The sequence below is a fragment of the Azolla caroliniana genome, unplaced genomic scaffold, assembly GCF_043228905.1.
Source record: "Azolla caroliniana isolate FFs.n. ecotype wild unplaced genomic scaffold, voAzoCaro1.0.p SCAF_5, whole genome shotgun sequence".
NCBI lineage: Eukaryota > Viridiplantae > Streptophyta > Polypodiopsida > Salviniales > Salviniaceae > Azolla > Azolla caroliniana.
This window is the reverse complement of record NW_028230440.1, coordinates 463,877-486,832: the sequence shown is the minus strand read 5'-3', so window position 1 is coordinate 486,832 and position 22,956 is coordinate 463,877. Positions and strand designations below refer to the sequence as shown.

Sequence of the window (22,956 nt, the reverse complement as noted above, 5' to 3'; positions counted from 1 at the left end):
TTAACGTATTTACATGAAAGAGAACACTCTTAAGGTTAACTGGTAGATTTAAACCAACATACAACCATCTTAAAATCAAATTGTTTCCTTTTAGCCATCATAATGTTCACGTCATTCATGTATTAACACGAGGAACGCTCCACACATATGAGGAGAAGGTGCTTGAATTCATAGAGAATCATTATCTTCAATGATAGTAATTGAAACATGAGATTTCCAAAATTTTGATTCTTGCCCCATAGAGGGGGGGGGAAATGGACCATTTAAATTATAGATGTAGCAATTATATGTACCATGTCTTAGAGTTGAGGGCCTACAAACAATTCTCGAGTTGGCATGTTTCTGTTGCATTGATATTACAAAGGCCATTCTCAATCAGCTTGCAATTTTATAAATACATGATTTTGAAAGCATCTTACCATTGAAAGTTGCCATATTTGTGTCTTGCCCTCCATTGACATGGATTCAACAAAGTGAAGCTCTAAACAAAATGGAGGTTTGTCAAGCAGAAAATGTACATAAATGATGTGTTTTGTAAGCCTTCAAACAAGGAATGTGTATTGTTCGATAAGCAAACACATATTTGCACGCTGCCTTATATGTCCAACATAGGTGTGAATACAAGCTTAAATATTTCAACTAGATTCCAACCAAAATTAGAAGAAATAATTGAACGACTAACAAAGTGGCTAAATTTTCTTTTGAAGTACTAATCGGAGCACTTATTGGCACGAGACTGTACTAGAGACCAATAATTAATTTGAAGGTGGGAAGCAATGATTATAAGACGTGAAGCGGCCCCCTTCTTTCACATTTGGTTATGGTAGTGTTAAGAAAACCCTGAGTTAAAATATTATCCTAGCTGTCAAGACCTTGTTTTCTACTCTACAACCACATCATCATATGATTATTCTCTTCCATCAATCAAGAGTTAAAGTTGTTAGGGTTATGCTATAACTTATTAAGTAATTCTTCTATGCCTACTATTGTAAACCAAGCATGCTAACCTTTCAATCTCTAATTGAGATGTGATTGTCTTGGGAGTTGATAATTCCAACAACTTACATTTTCGAGTTGGCTAATCACTTTGTTAACGTTGAGAGTGTGTAAACATATCAACATATATGAATTCGTTATCGTTATCATCACATATAAGAAGCCGTCGTTCCTTTGCACACCTGTCCTAGTGAAGGGTGAAAGACTCATAACCAACTTGTCTACCTTAATGCACATACAATACTTTTCAAGTATAAAGAAGTATAAAAAGCATGAAAAACTTAATACGGCAATGTTGTAGATAAAATATCAATGCTCAACACTACAGCAATAGACTAGTCCAATGGCTAAATAACAAATATTAGATTAATCAAGCAGCAAGCAGTAGCACAAATAATTCCTCAAGATTGGTGAGATAAATGAGCCAAAATGCCATACAAAGGAGGAAATAGAAATCAGACAACCAAGGACCACATGATCATGATTAGATCATGTATGGCTGAATTTCCTGGTAGCATTGTTGAACATCAGATTGGAGAGACTAGGTTGAAAAACACTGGAAGGGAGGCTCTGGGACAGGCAACCTACCGACCAAAACACAATAGCATTGATAATCTCCTTTCTCTGTGGGTAATAATGAAAGAAAGCCGACTTAAAGAAGTCGGATTGTCGTTGTTAAAGAAGACTTCCAACACAATTCAAAGGGTGAAGTTAAAAACTCAGATTACCAACACAATTGAAAGCCATTCATATGAAATTAAGGATAATCCAACATAGAAACAAGTTGTTTTAGTACCATTGGAGCCATGTTACTTCTCAATATTAGGAAAATAAAGGCGCATTTGGTAGATGCCCAAGCTCATATCCACATCAAAGAGGGCTAGAAGTGTTAATCACATTGATCAAGATTGGGTGAAGTCGACATACTATTGAAGCCGTATTATATCTGAATATAGGGAAAATAAATGGGGGTGTTAGAGATCGATAAACAAGCTAATACCCTATGCAAGCTAGATGTGCTATCACATTGATGGACACACGCTCATAGGCACTAAAAAACTTGGGATTAATTGAATATTGAGCAGACTGGAAAAAAAAGACTATGTAAATTCCAGAAGACTGGAAAAAAAGCTATGTGAATTCAACCCTTCATTCAACAAAAAAAAAAAAAAACTTTGCAGATATAGGCTACGGTCTTTGCAAAAGACTGGATTGGTTTCTCCTCTGCAACACAAAGACTTGGCTTCCCTCACAGACAGATGTCGGATTCCGAGGGTTTTTAATGAAGCATTTTGCTAGCATCAATCACGATTACAGTTTTAACAGTCAATTCTTATAGATACTCCATTAGACAAACCTTTTGTGTGCACAAACTGCGATTTTTTTCCTGGAACATCCATTAGCTAGCACCAAACAAGGTTTAAAAAACAATGAATTCTGCATATCACTCTCTCTCTCTCTCTCTCTGTCTGTCTGTTTCTCTCGCTTGCACACTCTTTCGCAGAAACCCTAGGCTTCCAATTACCGAAGAGCCACAACAATATTCTGGTAATAATCAAAGAAATACAGTTAGAACAAGGCTTTCAAAGGATGGGAGGAAGAAAGGGGAAAAAAGGAACCGGAAACATAGAAGAAACGCTATGAAGTTCAAGACTTCTCGTGTAGCCTTTAAGACGAGGGTGCACTAGAAGCGTTCTTCTCTTCTTCTTCGAGTTTCTGCACATAAGCCTTCAAAGTGAGCACGAGCTCTCTTGATGGAGCTTGAAGGGTTGTAACGAGGCTGGAAGCAGGAGCTTTCAAGCTACCCAGAAGTTTCGCATAGATCTCTGCCCTTGATGGCATGGTCTCAAGAATCTTCATGTCCTCAGGAGGGTAGAATTTCCCTTCAAACACGGCTCCTGTGAAATCGTTCGAGTCAAGCTTCATCTCCTTCTGCATATCTCTGTATGGCTTCAGGGCAGCAGGTATCTCTTCTGTCTTTATAAACATCCATGCGTTCATCCCCTTCAGACATGGCTTCAATGCCTCCCATGGCGTTCCTTCTATGGCTTTCCCTACCAGGGTGTTCTTCGCCACTGTCAAACTCACTGTTTCGGGAAGCTTCCTTCGTATCTCTTGCATCTGCTTAACTGTAAGACCTGTGAATTTGATACCTGCGACGAGATATGAACTTTCGAGGTTCTCTTTCACCTTCTCCACAGTAGCTTCTTTCTTCTTCCTGTTGATCGCCATATCCACGCGCAGGATCCTGGATGGAGAGCATAAGGACGACGAGGACGAGGACGGATGTTGAGACCACAGCGACGAAGAAGATGGAGAGGTGAAGAAGGAGGAGCGCAGAGAGGAAGGGGGATTCTCGGACAGAGAGGAGGGAGAGGAGGAAGAAAATGCAGGCATCGCCATAGCCATAAGCTCTGGAGCTCCTTCGTTGCCGCTGTGTATTTCTGAGAAAGCGGATAAGATTGATGAAGTATGTATGAAGAGAACATATATGTATATGTATGTATACATATAATCAATGAAGAAGGGGCTTCATTCTTTTTCCGTTCTAATCAATGGACAAATCAAGACCTCCGTAGATCTTCCCCTGTGACCGGATGGACATGCATATTTTGATCCGACTGGACATTTAGTATGACGATTGTCCAAAATCATGGGGTTTGGACACGGACCCTGAATGTTCTCATGGGATGGGGGGTTTGGATCCTGAATGTTTCACAAGGCTTAGACAAGGATCCCGAATGTCTAAATAGTGTTTCGTGGGTTTCGATGACGATCTCAAATGTTTCATGAGGTTTGGACGACGATCGTGAATGTTCAAAACTATTTCGTGGGGTCTCGATGAGGATATGTGGTGTTTGTTAGGATTCATGGCGTCTCGATGAGGGTCCTTAAAGTTTCAACATCACGTGAACCATTTGTATCGAATGTACATTGCATTAACTCATCAACAAATTCCAATTGTAGCTTGTCCCCTTGTTGAATCACCGTCTCTTGACATATATCCTTGAATGTCTTCTTCTGCACATGATACAACCAGTAGTGATGGATGTGACCTCGAAACACTTTCATAACATTAATGAGAAATGATGTGAATCGTGATTGTAGAATGAGTTTGAGTTATGGACCAAGGGGTTGTTTCAACATGGTGGATAAGTATAGGAGGCAATGTTTAGTATAAGACTAACAAATACAAGTTTCTAGTTCATTCCTATCGTGATGGTGATTTTCATGAATGGTTGACGTTGTCGTGAGGATTCACGGCCACAGTGTGAAAACGAGGGAAGATTCACTCCCTCTTGTAAAATTGTACAAAGGTAGTGGGCGTCTTGAAGGCACCGAATAGGAGTAAAAACGGGACAGAGTATCCCATGTAACAGGGGATTTATCCCACATTGTAATGTCCTTCCCTCCTTGGCCTATAAACGGAGGGAGGGGTCGCTTGTAAAGGGGTTGCCCATTTTAAGTTAGGAGGGTATACCGTTAGATTTAGGGCTAGGCAGTTTTCTCTTATTCTTATTTTCTTAGGGTTTCTACTTTGGTCTCCTTCACCCTATTTCGTTTTAGGGTTTCATTTTGGTAGCTTTCTTCTTCCTCTTCTTTCTTTTGGGTGTTCTTCTTGGAGTGGCAATTTAGGGTTTCTTTGGGATCCTATCTCTCTTCTTGGCTAGGGTTTAGTCGGGTTTAGAGCTCGTATGCTCTGAGGGTTTCTGTTCGTAGCTCTATCTCCAATGCAAGTCCCCACTCACATAGGCGAGCCCGAGTGCTCCCCGACTAGCGGCTTGGCGGCAGACAACTGTTGCACTTCGGCAAGAAGGCCCGTCTTCAGTACAAGACTTCCACTCGTGTAAGCTAGCCCAAATGCTCCCCGACTGGTGCTTGCATGTGGACTATTGTTGTACATGCTCGGTACTGGACCGGCTCGAAACCGGCATTGTAAATTTGTGGTCTTGTATATACATTCATAAGAAGTTGTGCATATTTGTGTTTCTGTTGGTGTTGGGTGCCTTTCTTTCTTTTTGCTTTTGTACATAAGTAGCGTGTGTTGAGTGGGTGTCGTGCGTATGCTCTCTCTCTCTCTCTCTCTCTCTCTCTCTCTCTCTCTCTTTCCGGTTTGGAACGTGTCCAGAATCGCACCAGCTTGCGCCACATCCAGTGCAACCCGTTTTGGACAAAGTCGGTGTCGGGAACTCAACGCTCTTTATGCACAACGCTCGGCCACAACCGAGCTTCTTTTCATACATAGAAAACGGGAAATAAAACGCGACACAAAGAAGAAGAGAATACACAGGAGGTTTACGTGGAAAACCCCAAACTAGGGGAAAAAACCACAGCAGCCCACAGGCTGCAAACTGTCACTATGTAAGAATGTACAACAGTGAGTTCACTGAGGCAATGACCTCGTGCTCACAGATCTTCGCCACAGGCGGCGGTTACAACAGAGGCAACGACCTCTTTCTCTCTCTCTCTCTCTCTGTACAATGTTACGTGCTCACACTTCTTCTTCTTGCACCAACAAGAATAATAACAACTACAATTGTACTAAAAGTTTGCCCTAAGTCATATTTATACTAATATGACTTTTCGGCTATTTACAAATATAGCCTCGATGGACTCTCAGAAACATATTTACGAATATGTCTCTTCATCCGGTTCATACCGGGTCTGCACCATCCGGCTCTCCGTAGCCGGGTACTCCTCATCCGGTTCATACCGGGTCTGTATCATCCGGCTCTCCGTAGCCGGGTACTCCTCATCCGGTTCATACCGGGTCTGCACCATCCGGCTCTCCGTAGCCAGGTACTCCTCATCCGGTTCATACCGGGTCTGTATCATCCGGCTCTCCGTAGCCGGGTACTCCTCTTCTGATTTCGGCCTCGGCCGAGATTGTTCGTCGGCACTGTTCTTCTCCCTTCCCATCCGGAGGGACCTGTCTCCCAACAGTCGGTCTCCCAGCATCCATCTCGTCCTGGTGGTCCCACCCGATCCGACACGTGCACGCGGAATACCGCGACAACGTCATATAATGACATACATAACTGGAATGTGAGGTTTTGGCTCAATTAAATTCGTTGAACCAAGTGTTGTCGTTATAATCTCTAATAACAAATTTGCTTGTTTAGTACATCATATTGACACAATAAATAATATAAGAACTTTGTTAGTATATTTCTTGATGTAATCTCGGTTGTGACTTGCATGTCTTCAACATGCTTGATGTAACTTTGCAAAATGAAAATTCATGAGTCACAACTAATAATTCAATCCATTCAAACAGTATGATGTTCTAATCACTCGGTGTTTGTTATACTCTTGTATTTACATACCTACTATTTACATTGTAAGTTCAAAATACATTAATTCATAGGTTAACACTTGACATGCACCATGGACCAACTTTGTAAGAGCAACAAATTCTTTGTTTTCTATGGTTCCTCTTTAAGTTTAGCTAATTAGTAAGGTGCAATCGTCAAAATGCCAACATAGAATATCCTCCCAATGATCATTGAAATAGAATTCAATCTTCTACAATGAGTTAGTCCTAGTTGGGTTGCAATTCACCTTTGCTTGTAAATCAGATTGTCCATTTCATTTATTGGACATAATACAACCTAGGCAAGTGTTCCTCTTTCTTTCAGTCCGGTTATCTACCCTTTCCATTGTGTCCTTTAACTCTTCAAGATCTTGTTTAGATGCATTAGAATTCCATTGTGTGGATAATGAAGACGGAAATCACGAACTGCCTTGGTGAGGTTCCCAATTAGCTTCAAATATCAGGTGTATCCTTTCCAACATACCAAATAATAGAGTTTTCGACGTAGAAGCTTGGATCGAGGATTTCTTCAACTTCATACTCATCGCCGGACTCCAGCTATTGGGAAAAAGGGAGCCGGAGAGCGCGGGAATGGGGGTGTGCATGGATGCGCACAAAGTTGTCCTTATGTACAAACATATGTAAATAACATAGGATTGGTAAGTACTAGGTAGTAGGATTTGATGGGTACTTTAATGTCCCATGAAAAGAGACGAATAAAGCATGTGTGGGGGAGCAAACTGAGGGAGAATTGCTGACAGAATTGGTTGTCTTTGTAAAGAATCAAGAGATGGATTCTTGTGAAGCGGAAATAGGTGTGAACTGTGTGTGTATGAGAGAGAGAGAGAGAGAGAGAGAGAGAGAGAGAGAATGAGAGAGACAAGGAGTAATACACAAAGAATACGCAAGATAAAGTATATTAGCAATGGAGAAAGACTCAACATTTTACAAGGTGGGAGGAGGGTGCTTTATGTAGTCACCCTCTCTCTTCATTAACTACAAGGCTCATGGAGCATGGGGAATGTGAAAGCTCATAAGTTATGTGTCATAGAATATGATTCTATGACTCATACTAAATGCTAGAATACAAAGTGGTGACATAATGGTGACTCTTGACCGTTGGAGTGTCTCTTCAATCTCAAGGTGAGTTCACACACTAGACCAAGTAGAGCTTGATTCTCAACAATCTTAAACATGATGTAATGGCCTCCCCTTGTTCTATAAAAGGGGAGGCTTTGAACTGTTTTGGGGATCCATCGATTGGAGAATGAAGTGTTGCCGGACCGAGCTCTGTAGGCTTCCTTCCATTCTCTATCTTCTGTTTTCCTGTCGTCGTGCTATGAGGCCTCCGTTTCGTGCAGGTAGCATGTGTGATCTCCATCGGAGGCTTGTTGATGTGCGTGCGTGTAGCAAGCGTGAAGCTCTTCTTGCCGACCGCGTTCGGTTGTAATATTTATGTTCTTCGTTAATCATTAGTTATTGAGTCTCTCTGTGCGTTTGGGTTTCCGTGTGCTTGTCTTTGTTTTGTTCCTGTTGAGTTTGTGTACTCGAGCGAGTGAGCCCGTGATCTCATTGCTGCTATCCGGCGACAAGTTCGGAACGATACGTGTCTTCGAGCCATGCATTCACCGTTTGGCATCTAGGGATCAGACCGGATTGGGTTCATGTTCGGAAACTCATCCGGAGGAGTTATCCGGGAAGATCCAGACAACCTTTCTTCTCTCGCCGGCTCTTTGGTTCGAGACCCTGGTGGTCGTAGCTCGTTCCGACACATTCACGCATATTTCCGTGACACCGGGAAGTACAAAGGGATGGTAAACCTCCAAGAGAGATACATGAAAAATGTCATGGATGCGATAGTGGGGAGTAAGGTCGAGCCGATATACCACAAGATTGATACACTCGGAGATGCGAAAGGGGCCCAAATTTGTGTAATCTAGCTTGGCACATGGACGAGTGGTTGTAATATTGCATCGTAGTAGCGAAACCTTGTCACCTACTTGAAAGTTGGACGCCGGAGCCTATAGATGGTTGATCGTTGCCTTTTGTCAGTCTTGCGCATTAACGAGCTCAAGAGTTAGATCTTGGTGGATTTCTTTTAGACGACGCGCCCGCTCTTCAGCCGAGGGGTTCACCGAACCAGAGGGGAGGGATATGTTGAAGTGAGGTTGGAACCAAAGTTGGCAAAGAATGAGGAGGCGTCGATGGATGAATGAAGGTTGTTATTATAAGCAAATTCAGCCAATGGGAGGAACATAGTTCAATCATCTTGTTTGTAACTCACCACACAATCAAAGATATTGCTCTAGTACCTGATTGATGCGTTTTGTCTGCCCGTCAGTTTGTGGATGGAATGTCGTCGATAACTTGGAGGTGGTACCCAGAATATGGAAGAGACGTTTCCAAAAATGGGAAATAAATGGGGCACCACGATCGGAGACGATGTCATCAGGCAACCCATGGAGGCGCACAACATTCGCCAAGATTAGATTCGTTGTCTCTAAGCCTGAGATGGCTTTGGAACATGGTATAAAATGTGCCATTTTGGTAAATCGGTCCACGACTACCAAGATGGAGTCATGTCCTTCAGATAGTGGCAAGTCGGTGATGAAGTCCATAGAAATGGATGACCATGGCCGATTCGGTAGTGGGAGAGGTTGAAGCAATCCATACGGGTGATGATAGGTTGTTTTAGATCAAGCAAAGATATCACAAGTCTTGATGAAGTCTTTCACTAGCTTCCACATTTGAAGCCACCAATAGGTCTTAGAGATCAGTTCTAAAGTATTGGTGACCCCAAAATGGCCCACAAGTGAACCATCGTGGCATTCAGTTAGAATGCAAACTTGGCACGACCCTTCTAGGACGATGTGTGGTTAGCGAAGAGGGGGAGAGAGTGAAGAGGAAGGTGAACAAATGTTTAAGGACAGAAGAATCAAAGCCACAAGGATACTATAAGGATGCAATCGACAAGCCTAAAAGCGCTACAAAGACATTATTGACAAGCGAGACACGATTAACAAGCGAGACACGATTAACAAGCTAAGGGCAAGTATCATTAACTGGTGTTGTTCACCTTTAATTCATTCAAGGTGAACTCAAATATTTATACTAAGCGTCATGCATGCATGTTGCGCACATGTGATACACTAGAGCATGTATGTACGCATGCATGTGCCAAGTGTGAATAATACAATGGAGCAATTATGCAATGAACAATTATATATATGATTATAGATTGGACATGTTGGTTAACCCAAACACTTGATTATAACAAAAGAGGTCACGAGTTTGAATCTTGACATGACAACGATGACCGTTGTCATGTTCGTGACAAAAATATAGGATTGTTTAATCATAATTTAGATATTGTAAATAAAATATAATGACAAGTAATGAATTTTATGATCAAGAAAATAATAGTTTTAAGGGTGCTTAACCACACAAACAAACTGCGAGTGATGGAGAAGAGATGAACACAAATTACCATCCACACTCCATATCACGTCCAAAGTAAGAGGGTCATCCCTCACAAATAGAGTCTCAAGATCTCTTAACGAAGGGAGTAGGTCGTCCACTTTACATAGCACAACTCTTTAGGCTCATCAACCTCCATATGTTCCCATGTGTCCTTGGTCCCGGCTCCTAAGATAAACAATCCTCAAAATAAAATTTGATATTTGGAAAACAAACTATTTACCTCATTGTTGTTGCTCCTCTTATTAGTTCTATGTTCCAACATTTGACTTAATACCTTGAATTCATAGTTCACTTTGAGTTAATCATTTTAGGGGTTGGAATTTGTTGTTGCCTCAGTACCATGTAGTTCATCTCATTGATTCAAATATACTACAGTTGACAACCAAGGTTCATGTATCTCTAGTGCTATTTCCTTTGTCATTTTCTCCACCTCTTCCTTTGTGTCCTTTAACACTTGAAAATCCTTCTTCATTTGGCTCATAGTTCCACATATTGTTATTATTTCCCTTACCAACATCCCCTATGATCTATCACAAGTTGATGGTTCCACAAAAGCATAGGCTGGAATACTTCTCTATATTTTTATTATTCTTGGCTTACTTGATTATAAATTATAATGCTTATGAAACTGTAGTAAAAAGTTGTGTACTTATACTATGAAAATTTATTGATTACAACTGTCAACTAGCATGTACAAACTGTTTTTTTAAGTAGACAACTAAGATTGAATTCGTTACTTTAGATTCCAAATCTTCATTCATTTCACAAATGGGTGATGAGTTTTGTTCTTCCCTTTTGGCCATTGGCTGCTTAAACAAACTTGTAGCCACCAATCATTTTAATAATCGTGTAGATCATGGAGCCATCACAGGTAATTTGGTATCACCAACCATATTTTTTGTTATGTACAAATCACAACTCCAAATATTTGTTTGATTAAAATAATCAACAATAAAGATAACATTTTATCAACAAAGTGATCCATCTTTGCCCAAACCCCACTTCTACAAACAAAGCCAAATGTATTGTTCTACAAAAAAGCCCACTAATGAAACTAAGTGTATTCATTTACAAGCAAGTGGTAGGCGAGGTATGTTAATTGTCCGCATCAAAGGAAAGCTATGCATAGTGTGATTTTTCCTATTTGTGGTCTTCCACAATCCATGCATGTGACACCCTTGAACATTCATCATATACCCATGACCATTTGATATCCAACCACGGAGTCTCTTTGGGCATGAAAAGGCTATATGTGATTTAAAGAAGGGGAATATGTCGTGATAGACCAAGAGTACAATTCTCTGGTGGTGCCATTAATCCAAGGTATCATGTCACACATAAACCTCGAGTCATTGACACTAGAAATGGAACACGAACCATTGACATATTCACCACAATAACTTTCAAAAAATGTGCATATCCATCTAGAAATACATTAAAAGGAAGAATATACCTTAGCAAGACTAGTGCTGTTTTTTGGAGACCTTGCCACAATGGCTCACCAACCTAGCAAGAGCCTCCACATCATGGTATGCACATTGAGCCCCCGAGGCCAGTTTACAACCCCAACCAACTTAGAAGCATTTCCCCTACATATGTGCTACAGGTGATCATCAAAGTCATTGGCAAATGAATGTCTAGATAGGTCACAATCGATCGGAGCCGCCAACAACCGCAAGACTTGGTTCACTAAGCAAACATCGAGGAGAGAATACGCAAGTGGATGGCGATGGAAAGTAGGGAGTAGGACGCATTTGCACTCGGTAAATGCAACACCGCAAGATGATGAGCCATTGTATACATGCAATTGCCCTCGGGGGGATGATCAGATCCCGTCGCTTGTGCCAATGGTTCCATTCATCAATCAAACCCCACCAATCCACAGATCATGAACTGAGCAATCCCGGAGAATCACACCGCAAATCAATTGTTACATTGTCGACCATGGCTTGGGGAATGTTATGAAGTGAGACAATTTGTTGAAGCCTCAACTTGACTCCATGGGATTATCCGAAGATCATTCCGTGCTTGAAGCTCGACGACATTCTCCATATTGCCCAACCTTTTAATCAACAACCCACACCAACCAATTAGCATGCTTTCCCTCGGCAAAACTGTCTCCAAGATTCCATTCCCACTCGCTCACACACATGAGAAACACTTGAGAATGAAGTAACCGCATCAAAATGCATTTAGATAATCAAGGTGTTAGAAAGTAAATCTCAGGCAGAGAGGCCGATCTACATTGGCAAGGGGCTCGCTCCAACTGTTAAACCCGGAACTAGTTGAGATTTTCCATAATTAACTAGATTGATTCGCATGGTTGTATGCGAATATGCACAGGTTAGATCCACAATTCTACCAACATTAGAGTCATCTTGAGATTGTTTGGACCCTAGATTAATCAGCTGCAATTACCACACGAACATGGATTGCACTACCTTGATAATAAAGGAGGAGATTGAAAAGCGCTCAAGGGTTGGTTTTATTTGTTCGGTGAAGAAGGAAACATTGCTAAGTCTAAATAGTTGTCTTCCCCAAACAAGAACAATATACTGGTCTACATTGGCATTTGTAAATTCAATGTGGGCACGTCTCAATGCGAGACATGTTTCCATGGCCCTTATGTTCGAGACCTCTTAATCATGGGCCCAAAGAACTATATAGTTTCCTGGACGGCTTTACTAGCACATATAATCAAATAGGCATGGTGGCCCAGTACCACGAGAAAAAACAAACTTCCTTTTTAAATGAGATGTATATGTTGCTTTAGTCATGGTGTTCACTTTCAAGATGATCATTGCCACCTTCCAACCCATTTCCGTCCAATCTGGCCTACATTCCCTCCTTTACACAAGTATTTCTTGAACATTTTTGGGGCACAACCAATCCATGTCATGTCGAACCTACCTCGAAAGAGGAAGTAGTGCAAACCCCTCTCAAACCCTTAAGATGTACATTCCCATGTTTGAGCCCATGAGATGGCCATGCCGACCGATGGCATTATTGATGGTCACGACAACATATCTCATGCATGTATATTCCTCCTTCGCACATGCGTGGATGGTGATTGCTAACTACCTTTGTTTGTGTCTTGTTCCTATGGTGACCAATACGTGACATGTATATCTAAATTGCATTTGTTGTGCATTTTAGTATTGATGCTATGTAACACCAGTTATAAATCGAGGGATGGTAGGTGATCGAAAAGAGAGAAATGAAGTGCAATTTGCAAATATGGCCCACGTGCCTTGGATATGTTTAGAACCCAACTATGAGACAACAATGCAAGCTACTATCAATATTTACACCACAATTAATAAAGTAAAAGTGATGAGATTTCCTAAAGGAGAAATTGAATGTTAGTTATATTGTTTTACTGCACTAACCAAACATAGGGACATTTTTACAAGAGAATTATTTTATCGTATTTCACGGTTGACGTGTAGTAAAGTTGTTTATCTATATATTTAAATTCCTCGATTTATCTCATGTAAAAACTATTTATCAAACTTAACACTTCACAAAGATTATTTAATGGACCTGATTATTTTTCATTCAAGTGATTGTGTAACATGCAAAAATTTGTTACTTTTGTGAAGTAATTTGGCATTCTTCTATGGTTGCAACATGCAACTCACTAGATTTGGAAATGAACAAGTGAATACGAGTATGTTGAATTTTGACATGCTCAATAACATGAGGTAGAATTCGTATGGAAATAAGTGATTTTGTATTGCAAATTATAATTGGGGACCATCTTCTTTCACATGACCATAATTAGTTCACTTAATAAATCCGATTCTCGAAATATGGACATGGTTAGCAAGCGCATTAGATGGGTACTCATCCCTAAACTTGTATTGTATATACAAACTCTATAATGAATCTTAATTTCAATATCATGCCAAATTCTATATTTTATATGAATTCATACACAACATATGACTATACACATGATATTTTAGAATCGTTATTCTATTCAAGTAAATGACTCTTTATCGTGGTCCTCCTTAGTATACATATACTCTTAATCTTGTTTTGCTAACATATACTATGGGTGACACAAATACAAACATATAATTTGGAACATACAAATTGACACGATTTGTTGCATAATATATTCATGCACAAAATTGTCACTAACATGTTTTAATTAATATGCAATTCTTTAAGCTATTTACAAATGAAAATCACATCCTTTGCAACTTTTGATATTTTGAACATATTTTTGAGTAACCACGACTCAACATAAACACTTAACATTGCTCATTTCTTAAATCTTGAGCGCACTCTAAGCTCCAAATATTTATAATTTCAATTAACATAAATGCTAAAATTCATTTCAAATGCATGGTCTAGACTCTAGACTATAAGCTCAAAAGGATATATAAATGCATATATGTGTTGGAGGAAGGCATTAGTTATGTCCTAGTTTTATGAATCAAGGTGCATTGAATAAGCATTGCCTAGTATGGGCATGTTGAGATTCACAAGAGGAATGTACACAGTACAATGTGCACAACTTAAGCAAACATCGCCATCATAAGGTCATATTTATAAATTTCTCTCCTCCTCTTAGTTTATGCACAATGTCTACGAAAGGTTTTCAGGCGTACAAGCCCCAATGAAGAGTTTGGTAATGGAGTGGCACTATTTCAACAGTTTTGTTTGTACATAAAGCCAAAAAAAGCAAAGCAAGTGAAATGAGTGAACCAACTGATGGATATGATGTTAATTGAAGCTCATGATAAGGGGCTTCACTCGAATATGGGACATACCTAATCTTTTTAGAGGGAGTGGGATATAATCTTGAAAATATGTTATTAATAATGATCTCATTTGAGGTTGAATTGTATATCCACCCTAGAATACTCAATATAACATGATGTTCTTTGCGTGTATCCCTATGAAAGATGCATAAGTAATTATATTGTACCCTGAAATAATCAAAGAGAATAACATACATAATGTTCGTGTGATGTGATATTTGGTTTTCATTTAACGAATTGTTTAAAATTCGTTTCTCATTTCTTTGACATAGAAAAATAGCCCTTAGAATTTTGAGAGTATAAGAACGGATCATGGTTAAATTTGTGGCAATAATAAATTAAAATAGAGTGGGGCATGTCACTAACATATTAATTAATTTCGCTAACAAAATATCGATGTCCTTATGGGCCCCATGCATTTATGGAGTAAAGATTCCCCCTAACAACATCCATTCCAAACCACATTAGACACCAAGTAACGTATATCATGTCCTCTTAATTTTATGCACCATGTTTACAAAAGGTTTTTGATTCCATATGTAGAAATCCAATTACAATAACATTGTCATTCATGACTAAACTTCATGATGAATGACCTCCAACTCACGGATGTAACCTTATTGGTCCCATCAAGGGATTGTGCACACACATTTGTGTTGATCATAGGGAGATTTTCAAGTGATCATAAGTAGACCACTCCAGTGGGAGGAGGACCCTTATGCAATCATTTAAAATGGATCGTAGACAGTGACCATAGAATGATGCAAATCTACTTTTTGGAAGGAACTAGTGGAGGGGTTCCTCGTGGGCCTTTCGAAACTTACTAGAACAACCAAATACAAGGTGTAATTGAAACACAAGTGATTGAGTGAGATCAGAATCTATTGTGGTACAACAATGAGTGCTTTCTTGGCAGTGATGTTTGAAATTGCTTAGTTGGAGACCCCTTGAGTACAGAAAATATAGTAATTCATTGGCAATAGAGGTGTTAAGAGCCTCGAGGATATTACATTGGGATGGAAAAAGAAAGTTTGAAATCATAATTCAATTGAATGGCAAGTTTTGGTTTGGTAATTATGGGAGATGCTATGTTAAAGTCACATTGTCATAAAGTTCGTGCTTGATGTGTTGAACCGTCGGGGTTTTGTATGAGGAGAGTTTGTGAAACGAAAAGTGAGAGAAACGAGCACAAACAATAGATAGATATAGTGTATGATCCAAGAAGCAATAGTATATTATAAGCACGAGCTTTATTAACCGAGCATACAAGATTTTAGCAAAGTTACAATGCTTGATTGCAATATGGTATTTTATTAACTTTGCCAAACTCAAACTAGAACGTCAATTTTGAAAGACGAGATACCATTTAACTATCCTGATTTATTGATTACTTCATCAATTGTTCGCTTGATTGATGGCCTACATGCTTCGTTAGTAAATAAGGTTTTGGATACATGGCACATCGGTCGAGACTTGACATGTAAAGTGGTGGTGTCAAGTTTTGGATGCATGATGACATTCTCATCTTCGAGTTCGTGTAAAAGTTTGGTCAATGGGTTGCCTTTGGCGATGGCTTTAAAATGAAGGCATATTTCGAAATGGGACATGTTTAGTTTTGTATAATGGTTGACAAAGGTGACATACATAGGTTCAATACATACATGCCTGGTTGCGAAGCCCATTTGGATGGTTATATCACAAAATTGGGCATCAATAATAGGAATCTTCTTTCTCGCCTTTTAAGTGGGTTGTCATTGATGGTGTTAGAGCAATAAGGGCATCAATAATAGGAATCTTCTTTCTCACCTTTTAAGTGGGTTGTCATTGATGGTGTTAGAGCAATAAGCCTATTTGGATGGTTATATATCACAAATTTGGGCATCAATAATAGGAATCTTCTTTCTTACCTTTTAAGTGGGTTTTCTCATTGATGGAGTTAGAGGTCTACCCACATTTGGATGGTTACATCACAAATTTGGGCATCAATAATAGGAATCGTTTTCTTCGTTATTATGATATTTTAAGTGGGTTTTCTCATTGATGGTCTTAGAGCTCTACCCACCCCATCGTTTTGAGAGGTGAGGAAATGAGGTTTTGAACCCAAGACCTAGTTGTAGTAGTGTAAGATCTTACCACTAGGGTAAGGTAATTTAGAAGAAATACGAAAAATAGAGACAGAAAGAGAAAGAAAACTGAGAGAAAGAGGAGCTAATTCTCTGTATGTCAGATAGTACATAAAATTCGTGTTCATCTAGCATAACATTCGTTTTCATACGTTAGAAAACGAATGCGAATGCTATTCAAACATTCGTGGTTCCCCCCCCATTTTTTAATGTTTTTTTTTTTCCATTTATTAGGCTTACATATTTTTACCAAATTACCTCATAATAAATATTTAATCAAAAGTACGGTATTTAATATTTATCATTCGCTGAGGGTGTTTTTATTGCGCGAATGCAAAGTATGGTTCATACTTCCGACTCTGTCTGGCTCTGTTCCCTCTCACATGTGGGTTTTTGTAAGAGAAAGCTGCAGAGAAGAGAAAGATGCTGACAGATCAGATTCAGGGGAACGGTAAATATTTCATTCACTCTCCCACTGTCGAAAAAGAAGGAACTTTTTACGCCATTATTCTGTTTTGGAAGGCGGAGACAGAGAAAGAGAGAGAAAAGGACAGAGAAAGATAAACACTTGTTTCTTACGCAACAAAAGATTAATTCGATCCACAAAAATACACATTTCGCTGCTCCTCCTCCTCCTGCTCTCTCTCTCTCTCTCTAGACAGAGCATAGAGCTAGGGAAAGTCTTGATATGATGTCTTTCTGAAGAAATGGGAGGAGACAGCTTGCTTCTTTAGGGCTACAACCTCCATATCTCTATCCTCTCTCTCTCTCTCTGTATATGTGTCTGGTTCACATATATACACAGAGAGATCTCTGTTCCCGAAAACAAAAAATTAACGTAACAGTCTCTGGATTTTGTCTCTAATATATATATTGTAAAGGTAATAGCAATGCAGTTTGGTTACTATAGTACTCCTTATTTTTTGGGTGATAGAAAAGCTCATGATTCTCCTCTCCATATACTCTGCCAACATGTTTTTTGCAGAAAGTTGTATTATGTCTTTTTGAACTTCTTCTTCTTCTTCTTCTTCTTCGAGATCTCTTCTTGTGGAAAATTGGAGAAAAGCTCATGTTAAAGAAAATGGTTCTTCTTTTTCTTTTGCTCCGCCATTCCTCAATGCTTGCAAATAACACTATACTATTAGTAGTCTAGAAATCTTGCTTGCGCTTGAATCCCATCTCTACATCTAGCTGTGTTAATAGTTAACATTTACTATAATTTGTTCCTTGCTAGGTAGGTTGATTTTTTTAAGCATAGAGAACGCTATGCATCCGACAGATAATCAAAAAATCCTAATGTCATATCTGCATTTACTTGTATGAATAGCCTTCTGTAGTTAGCTAGTTAGTTCTTTGCAACATGGTTTGATTTTAGGGGGTTTCGCATCAGCAGGGCCATTTATTCTAACCGAATCAGAGTTGAATTTGACAAACTTTTGTCCCTTCTTTTCATTTATTAATATTATTAGTCTTGCTATACATGTAGTTGTTTAATTCTGCTTTGAGTTGGTTTAGAATGGACAAAGCTATGCATCTGAAAGAAAGAGAGATTGAATGTTCAGACCATCAATGCCATCCAATCTCTGTTAGGCGTAGTAGTTAGCTGGTTAGTATTACTCGATTTGGGTATCTTAGCATGGATCCTTCAATGTATATGAAAGAAAGAGAGATTGAATCGGACAACATTAATATAAGTTTTGGATCGAACCACTCGAAAAAGATTACCGCATCTACTTTTCCTCCCAATCATCAATCACAATCCACGTCACCAAATTCAGAGGATTTTGAAGAGGAACCATCTCTCAATAAGAGCGTTGTATACATCCATCAAAAATCATCAGAGAAACAACAAAGATTAGATTACGCTTGGATACACAAGGACAAAGAAGAAGAAGAATCAGGCAATACAATGAACAAGAAACCAGTATTTCCTAGCTTGGAAAAATGCAATAGGTTTTTGAGCTCGAGATGGAAGAGAGAAAATGAAGACGAAGAAGAGGAAACTAGAAAGCCCATGGGTTCAGCAGTAAACATACTAAAACAAAAGCTTAAAGAATATGGTAGAGAGTGGAAGGATGGCATTTCTCTGCAAACAAAATGGGGTGTTACAGAAGCATGTGTTCGCGTATTGTGCTCAAACTTCATATGGTGTCTTGTTTTAGGCACATGGTTAGAGCAAAAGACAGAAAAGAAGTGGGGGATAGTAGAAATTGTGATTGCCAATATTGTATGTGGAAGCTTATTTCAATTTCTAGGAGGGCAATCTCTTCTCATCGTGGGGTCAAGCTCTCCTTGTCTCATCTTTATTGTGGCAATTTCAACATCAGCTAAAAATCTCAGAATAGAAGCTCTTCCATGGATGGGGTGGATTGGTATATGGGCCTCATTGTTCTTGTTACTTCTTGCACTATCAAATGCATCTAAGCTCATCATAAGACACATGACTCTTTTCAGCTGGGGTGTTGTATGTGTCTTCATTAGGCTCACTTTCCTATGGGCAGCACTTGAGCAATTGATACATTTGTTTGTCGGGAGTGTTGTTACATTAGATTCAGCGCTGCTATCATTGTGGCTTGCGACAGTGACTTTCTTTGTATCAGCATTTCTAAGCAATGCACTGAGATGGCGTCTTTTCTCTGATCGAGCTCGTAGTGCTGTGGCTGACTATGGGATGGTGTTTGTGTTGTTGCTCTTCACAGGTTAGTGGTTTCGTTATTAATCTGTGACTATGAGATGTTGTGGCTGAGTTTGACTGTTCTGGAAACTTCTGGACCTTCCATTAGATTCTAGAATGCATTAGAACATTCTAGAGAGATTCTAGATTTGCTTTTCAGATCTGGATCTGGATCATCAGGAAATTTTTGGTTCCTTCAATGAGATTCTAGAATGTTCTAGAAATATTGGAATTATGTTTTCTTGCATGAATTGTGAGCAAATAATAAACCTTATTTTTTGTTATGTGGTTTTTGCAGGGGTTTCACATCTTCCGAGATTGACTCAACCCCACATTGTACAGGTCAGTCTTCCGGAACCTGTGTACCACACAGACCAAACCACCAGGATAAGCATTATCACTTTGAGAATCTTACCCTTTTGGGCAATTCTACTGTCAATCATTCCAGGGATATTACTGGCAGGAATGATTTTTGTGTATCAAAATGCTATGGCTTCCTTTATCCAGGTATATATCATTTAGGTAGATTGCAGGTAAATCAACATAAAGATAATAATTCTCCAAATCTTCAGATTAAATGCTCATAGCTATTTAATGTTTTTCTTTTAAGGACAAGGCTGGATTAAGCATTAGATACAAGAGCTCCCAGAGATGGGACCTATGCATTTTGGCTTTCCTCACTCTTCTTTGTGGTCTATTTGGTCTGCCTTTTACATGTGGTATGTCACATCAGGTATGGGTCATGCTTCATGTACATAGTTATTGTGAGCATATGCATAACACTCACTACATTATTAAGGCTAGATCTATTGGATGTGGACATAGACTTATGATTTGTGGATATATAAAAGGGCTAGCTACCCTTGTGCATTATCATCTTCATTATAATTGTTAAGACTGTCCTATGAATATTATAACTTTCCTAGCATATAAGTCATAGATCACCCCGATATCACGTGTGTGATTTCATTAATCATTTGCTTATTAGATTAATTATGTGTAGTAGTTTCTAACAATGGTTTTGGGGTTCGAAAAGTGTATGTTAGCTTAACAAAATTTGTATCTTAGGACAGACATGTGTCCATCTGAGAGCGCTAACATTGAAACATCATGAGCATTCTGAAATGGAGGAGCAAAGAGGGATGGTTAAAAGGGTAGCAGTACAAAGGATATCGAGCACGGGGGCTGCGCTGCTTTCAGTTACATTTTTCTTACCTCCCTCGAGATGGGTTATCAACAGAATCCCATGTGCTGTGCTAATAGGTTTACTATTGCAGGTAATATAAGCAATCAATTTGTTACATAAAGAGAACTTGATTGAGGAATTATTGCTTCAGCTTCAATAAGTAGCCTATTTGCAAACTGATGCATATAGAACAGAAAACATTTCTTTTGAAACCTGATTGTGATTGTACTTTAGTTTTACCTTTAGTATGTAATGCTATGACAAACTGATGCATACGGAAAACAAACTCTTCTTAAGAGACTTTTGTTTAAGTAATCCTATGGCAAGCACTAGAATGGGAAAAAATTATGTCCTATCTTGATTTAAGGAATCGTTCATTTCATCTTTTATAAGTAAACCCACAGAAACCTGATGCAGGTGGAGAAAAAATGAAATTTTTTAACCTGATTTAGGTATTTTTTTTGTCTTCAGTACATTAAAGCAAGCAAAACATCCTCTGTATTAATTCTTGCATTTTTTGTTTCAGCTTTAACGAGAGTTCATAGAAAAGCATGATTGTAAGGATATTTTTTCTTTTTTGTTTCAGCTTTCTTTCCTGAATTGGGGAAGTTGGAGTGTAATAATCTTCATAAGAACTTTCCTCACGAAAAGTCAATTAAAATCACAAGAGAGGATTGCAGTGTGTGTGTATTCAGCGACACAAATTAGCTTCATTTTTGCTCTATTTGTACTGACCAATACACCTGCTGCTGTGTTGTTTCCTCTTATTATCTTCATCTCTCTTTGGATCAGGCATTATGCTATGAGAGGTGTCTTCAAGAAGAAAGGGTTTTCAGCACTAGATGCTAAGCTCTACAAAGATGTCTCCGATTTATCAAGTTTAAGTGAACTATCTAGTATGCTATCCCCACATGATGCAAATACGCATTCACCTCTGGGTTGGCCGAAATTCTCAATAGAAGAGACCTTGAAACCATATAATGCCCCTGGACCATCTTGTGTAGAGACCAAAACCCAACTGGAGATTTGCGAGTCTTCAATGGGTAGGGTGCTGAGCCCATCTTTGCTCTTTGTGAGCAATCGGAGATTAAAAGAGCGATCTCGTCGGAGGCATAAGAAGAAAAGACAAGCTTCTGAAGACGATGATTCACAAACTCAAGGTGAACAAGAATCTGGAGATATTATTGAACAAGTTGATCATGAGATTGGTGGCATCCCACCATTGATTAGAGCAATCATGGAGGAAGAGGAGCAACAAAAGAGCTATATAGAGCAACAGCAGTACAGACACGAGAAGGAAATTAATCTATGCAAGAGGCTTTCGCCTAGCTTATCCCCACGATTTTTCAAGAAATCTAAAGGGCAGGAGAGCCCACTAGAGGTGCATTCCAATCTCCTCTATGATCCACCACCACCCAAAAGCAATGTAAAAAGAGTGAAGAAACTAATAGATGATGAATGCAAGAAAGTAAGTGATGGGGCATCAACAAGTGCCATTCCTGGCCCAAGTGAGAATGTCATTCCAAATTGTGGTCAAATTATGGTTTTTCAAGGTTCACCTGGCATTGGGCGATGTATAAGGAGCCCACCCACTTTCTCTAGAACCAACAAATCTCGTAAAAGGAAGCAGCTTCATTTGTCTTTCCCAGCACAAGCTTTTCGGAGAGAAGATGTGTTTTCTAGTTTGAATGATGGGCAAAATTATTTGATAAGGAAACCCAATCCTAAGTCTCTTGTCTATCCTCGTCTCCAAAGGTCTACCACCGGAAAGTGGGTGCCCCCAACACCAACCAAACTCCCTAGATCAATTTGAATCCACTTCCATCTCCCTCCTATGATATTGGTAGTGACATACACCACCTGTATGTAGACATCCATATATGCCTTCTCAGCATATGCAATGTACCCTTGCACTAATCATACCTTGGTAAATGTCAGTAAGATGCCTTACAAAAACCCTTGACTAGTTATTTGTCGGAGATAAGTCCTCGCTAGGTTCGTAGAATGCTTGGTACAACATAACCTCATGCATACTCCTTTGAGGTATATGGTGTATATGAAGTGGTTTGGTTGGGTCATGCCCTAGAACCTTCTTAAACAAACTTATTGCAACATAAATCAAGTAACTTTGAGAAGCCAATTGACATTTGTGTTTTAAGCTCAAGAGCCTTACATCATTTAAAGTCTTTTGAGCAATACTCAAACCCATTGGAGAAATTTGCGTAATTCTAGTTCTATGCATTGATCTTTGTCAATTGTATCCTTCGCAATTTCATACCATACCATGAAATTTCATAAAATTGGAGGGAATCCAATTTTGAGACATTTAATGTTATTGCAGAACTTAACCCCTGCAAGAGTTACCCTTCTCTAAAAGATCAAAGAAAAAACCAAAGCCATTGTAGACTCAA

General features: G+C 39.2%; 2 protein-coding genes across 2 annotated transcripts; one reads left to right on the top strand and one right to left on the bottom strand.

Annotated features, from left to right (window-relative positions):
• Window positions 1-2,395: 2,395 nt before the first annotated feature.
• LOC147863455 (large ribosomal subunit protein uL10c-like) lies at window positions 2,396-3,458 on the bottom strand. Its single transcript, XM_087320254.1, has one exon. It carries the CDS (start codon window positions 3,403-3,405, stop codon window positions 2,665-2,667), a length of 741 nt encoding a protein of 246 aa, XP_087176380.1. The 5' UTR covers window positions 3,406-3,458; the 3' UTR covers window positions 2,396-2,664.
• Window positions 3,459-17,492: 14,034 nt separating this feature from the next.
• On the top strand, window positions 17,493-22,486 carry LOC147863454 (putative transporter C543.05c). The gene is made up of 5 exons (XM_087319634.1): window positions 17,493-19,384; window positions 19,658-19,866; window positions 19,970-20,092; window positions 20,433-20,636; window positions 21,132-22,486. Exons 1-5 carry the CDS (start codon window positions 18,322-18,324, stop codon window positions 22,356-22,358), a joined length of 2,826 nt encoding a protein of 941 aa, XP_087175760.1. The 5' UTR covers window positions 17,493-18,321; the 3' UTR covers window positions 22,359-22,486.
• The last annotated feature ends 470 nt before the right edge of the window (window positions 22,487-22,956 follow it).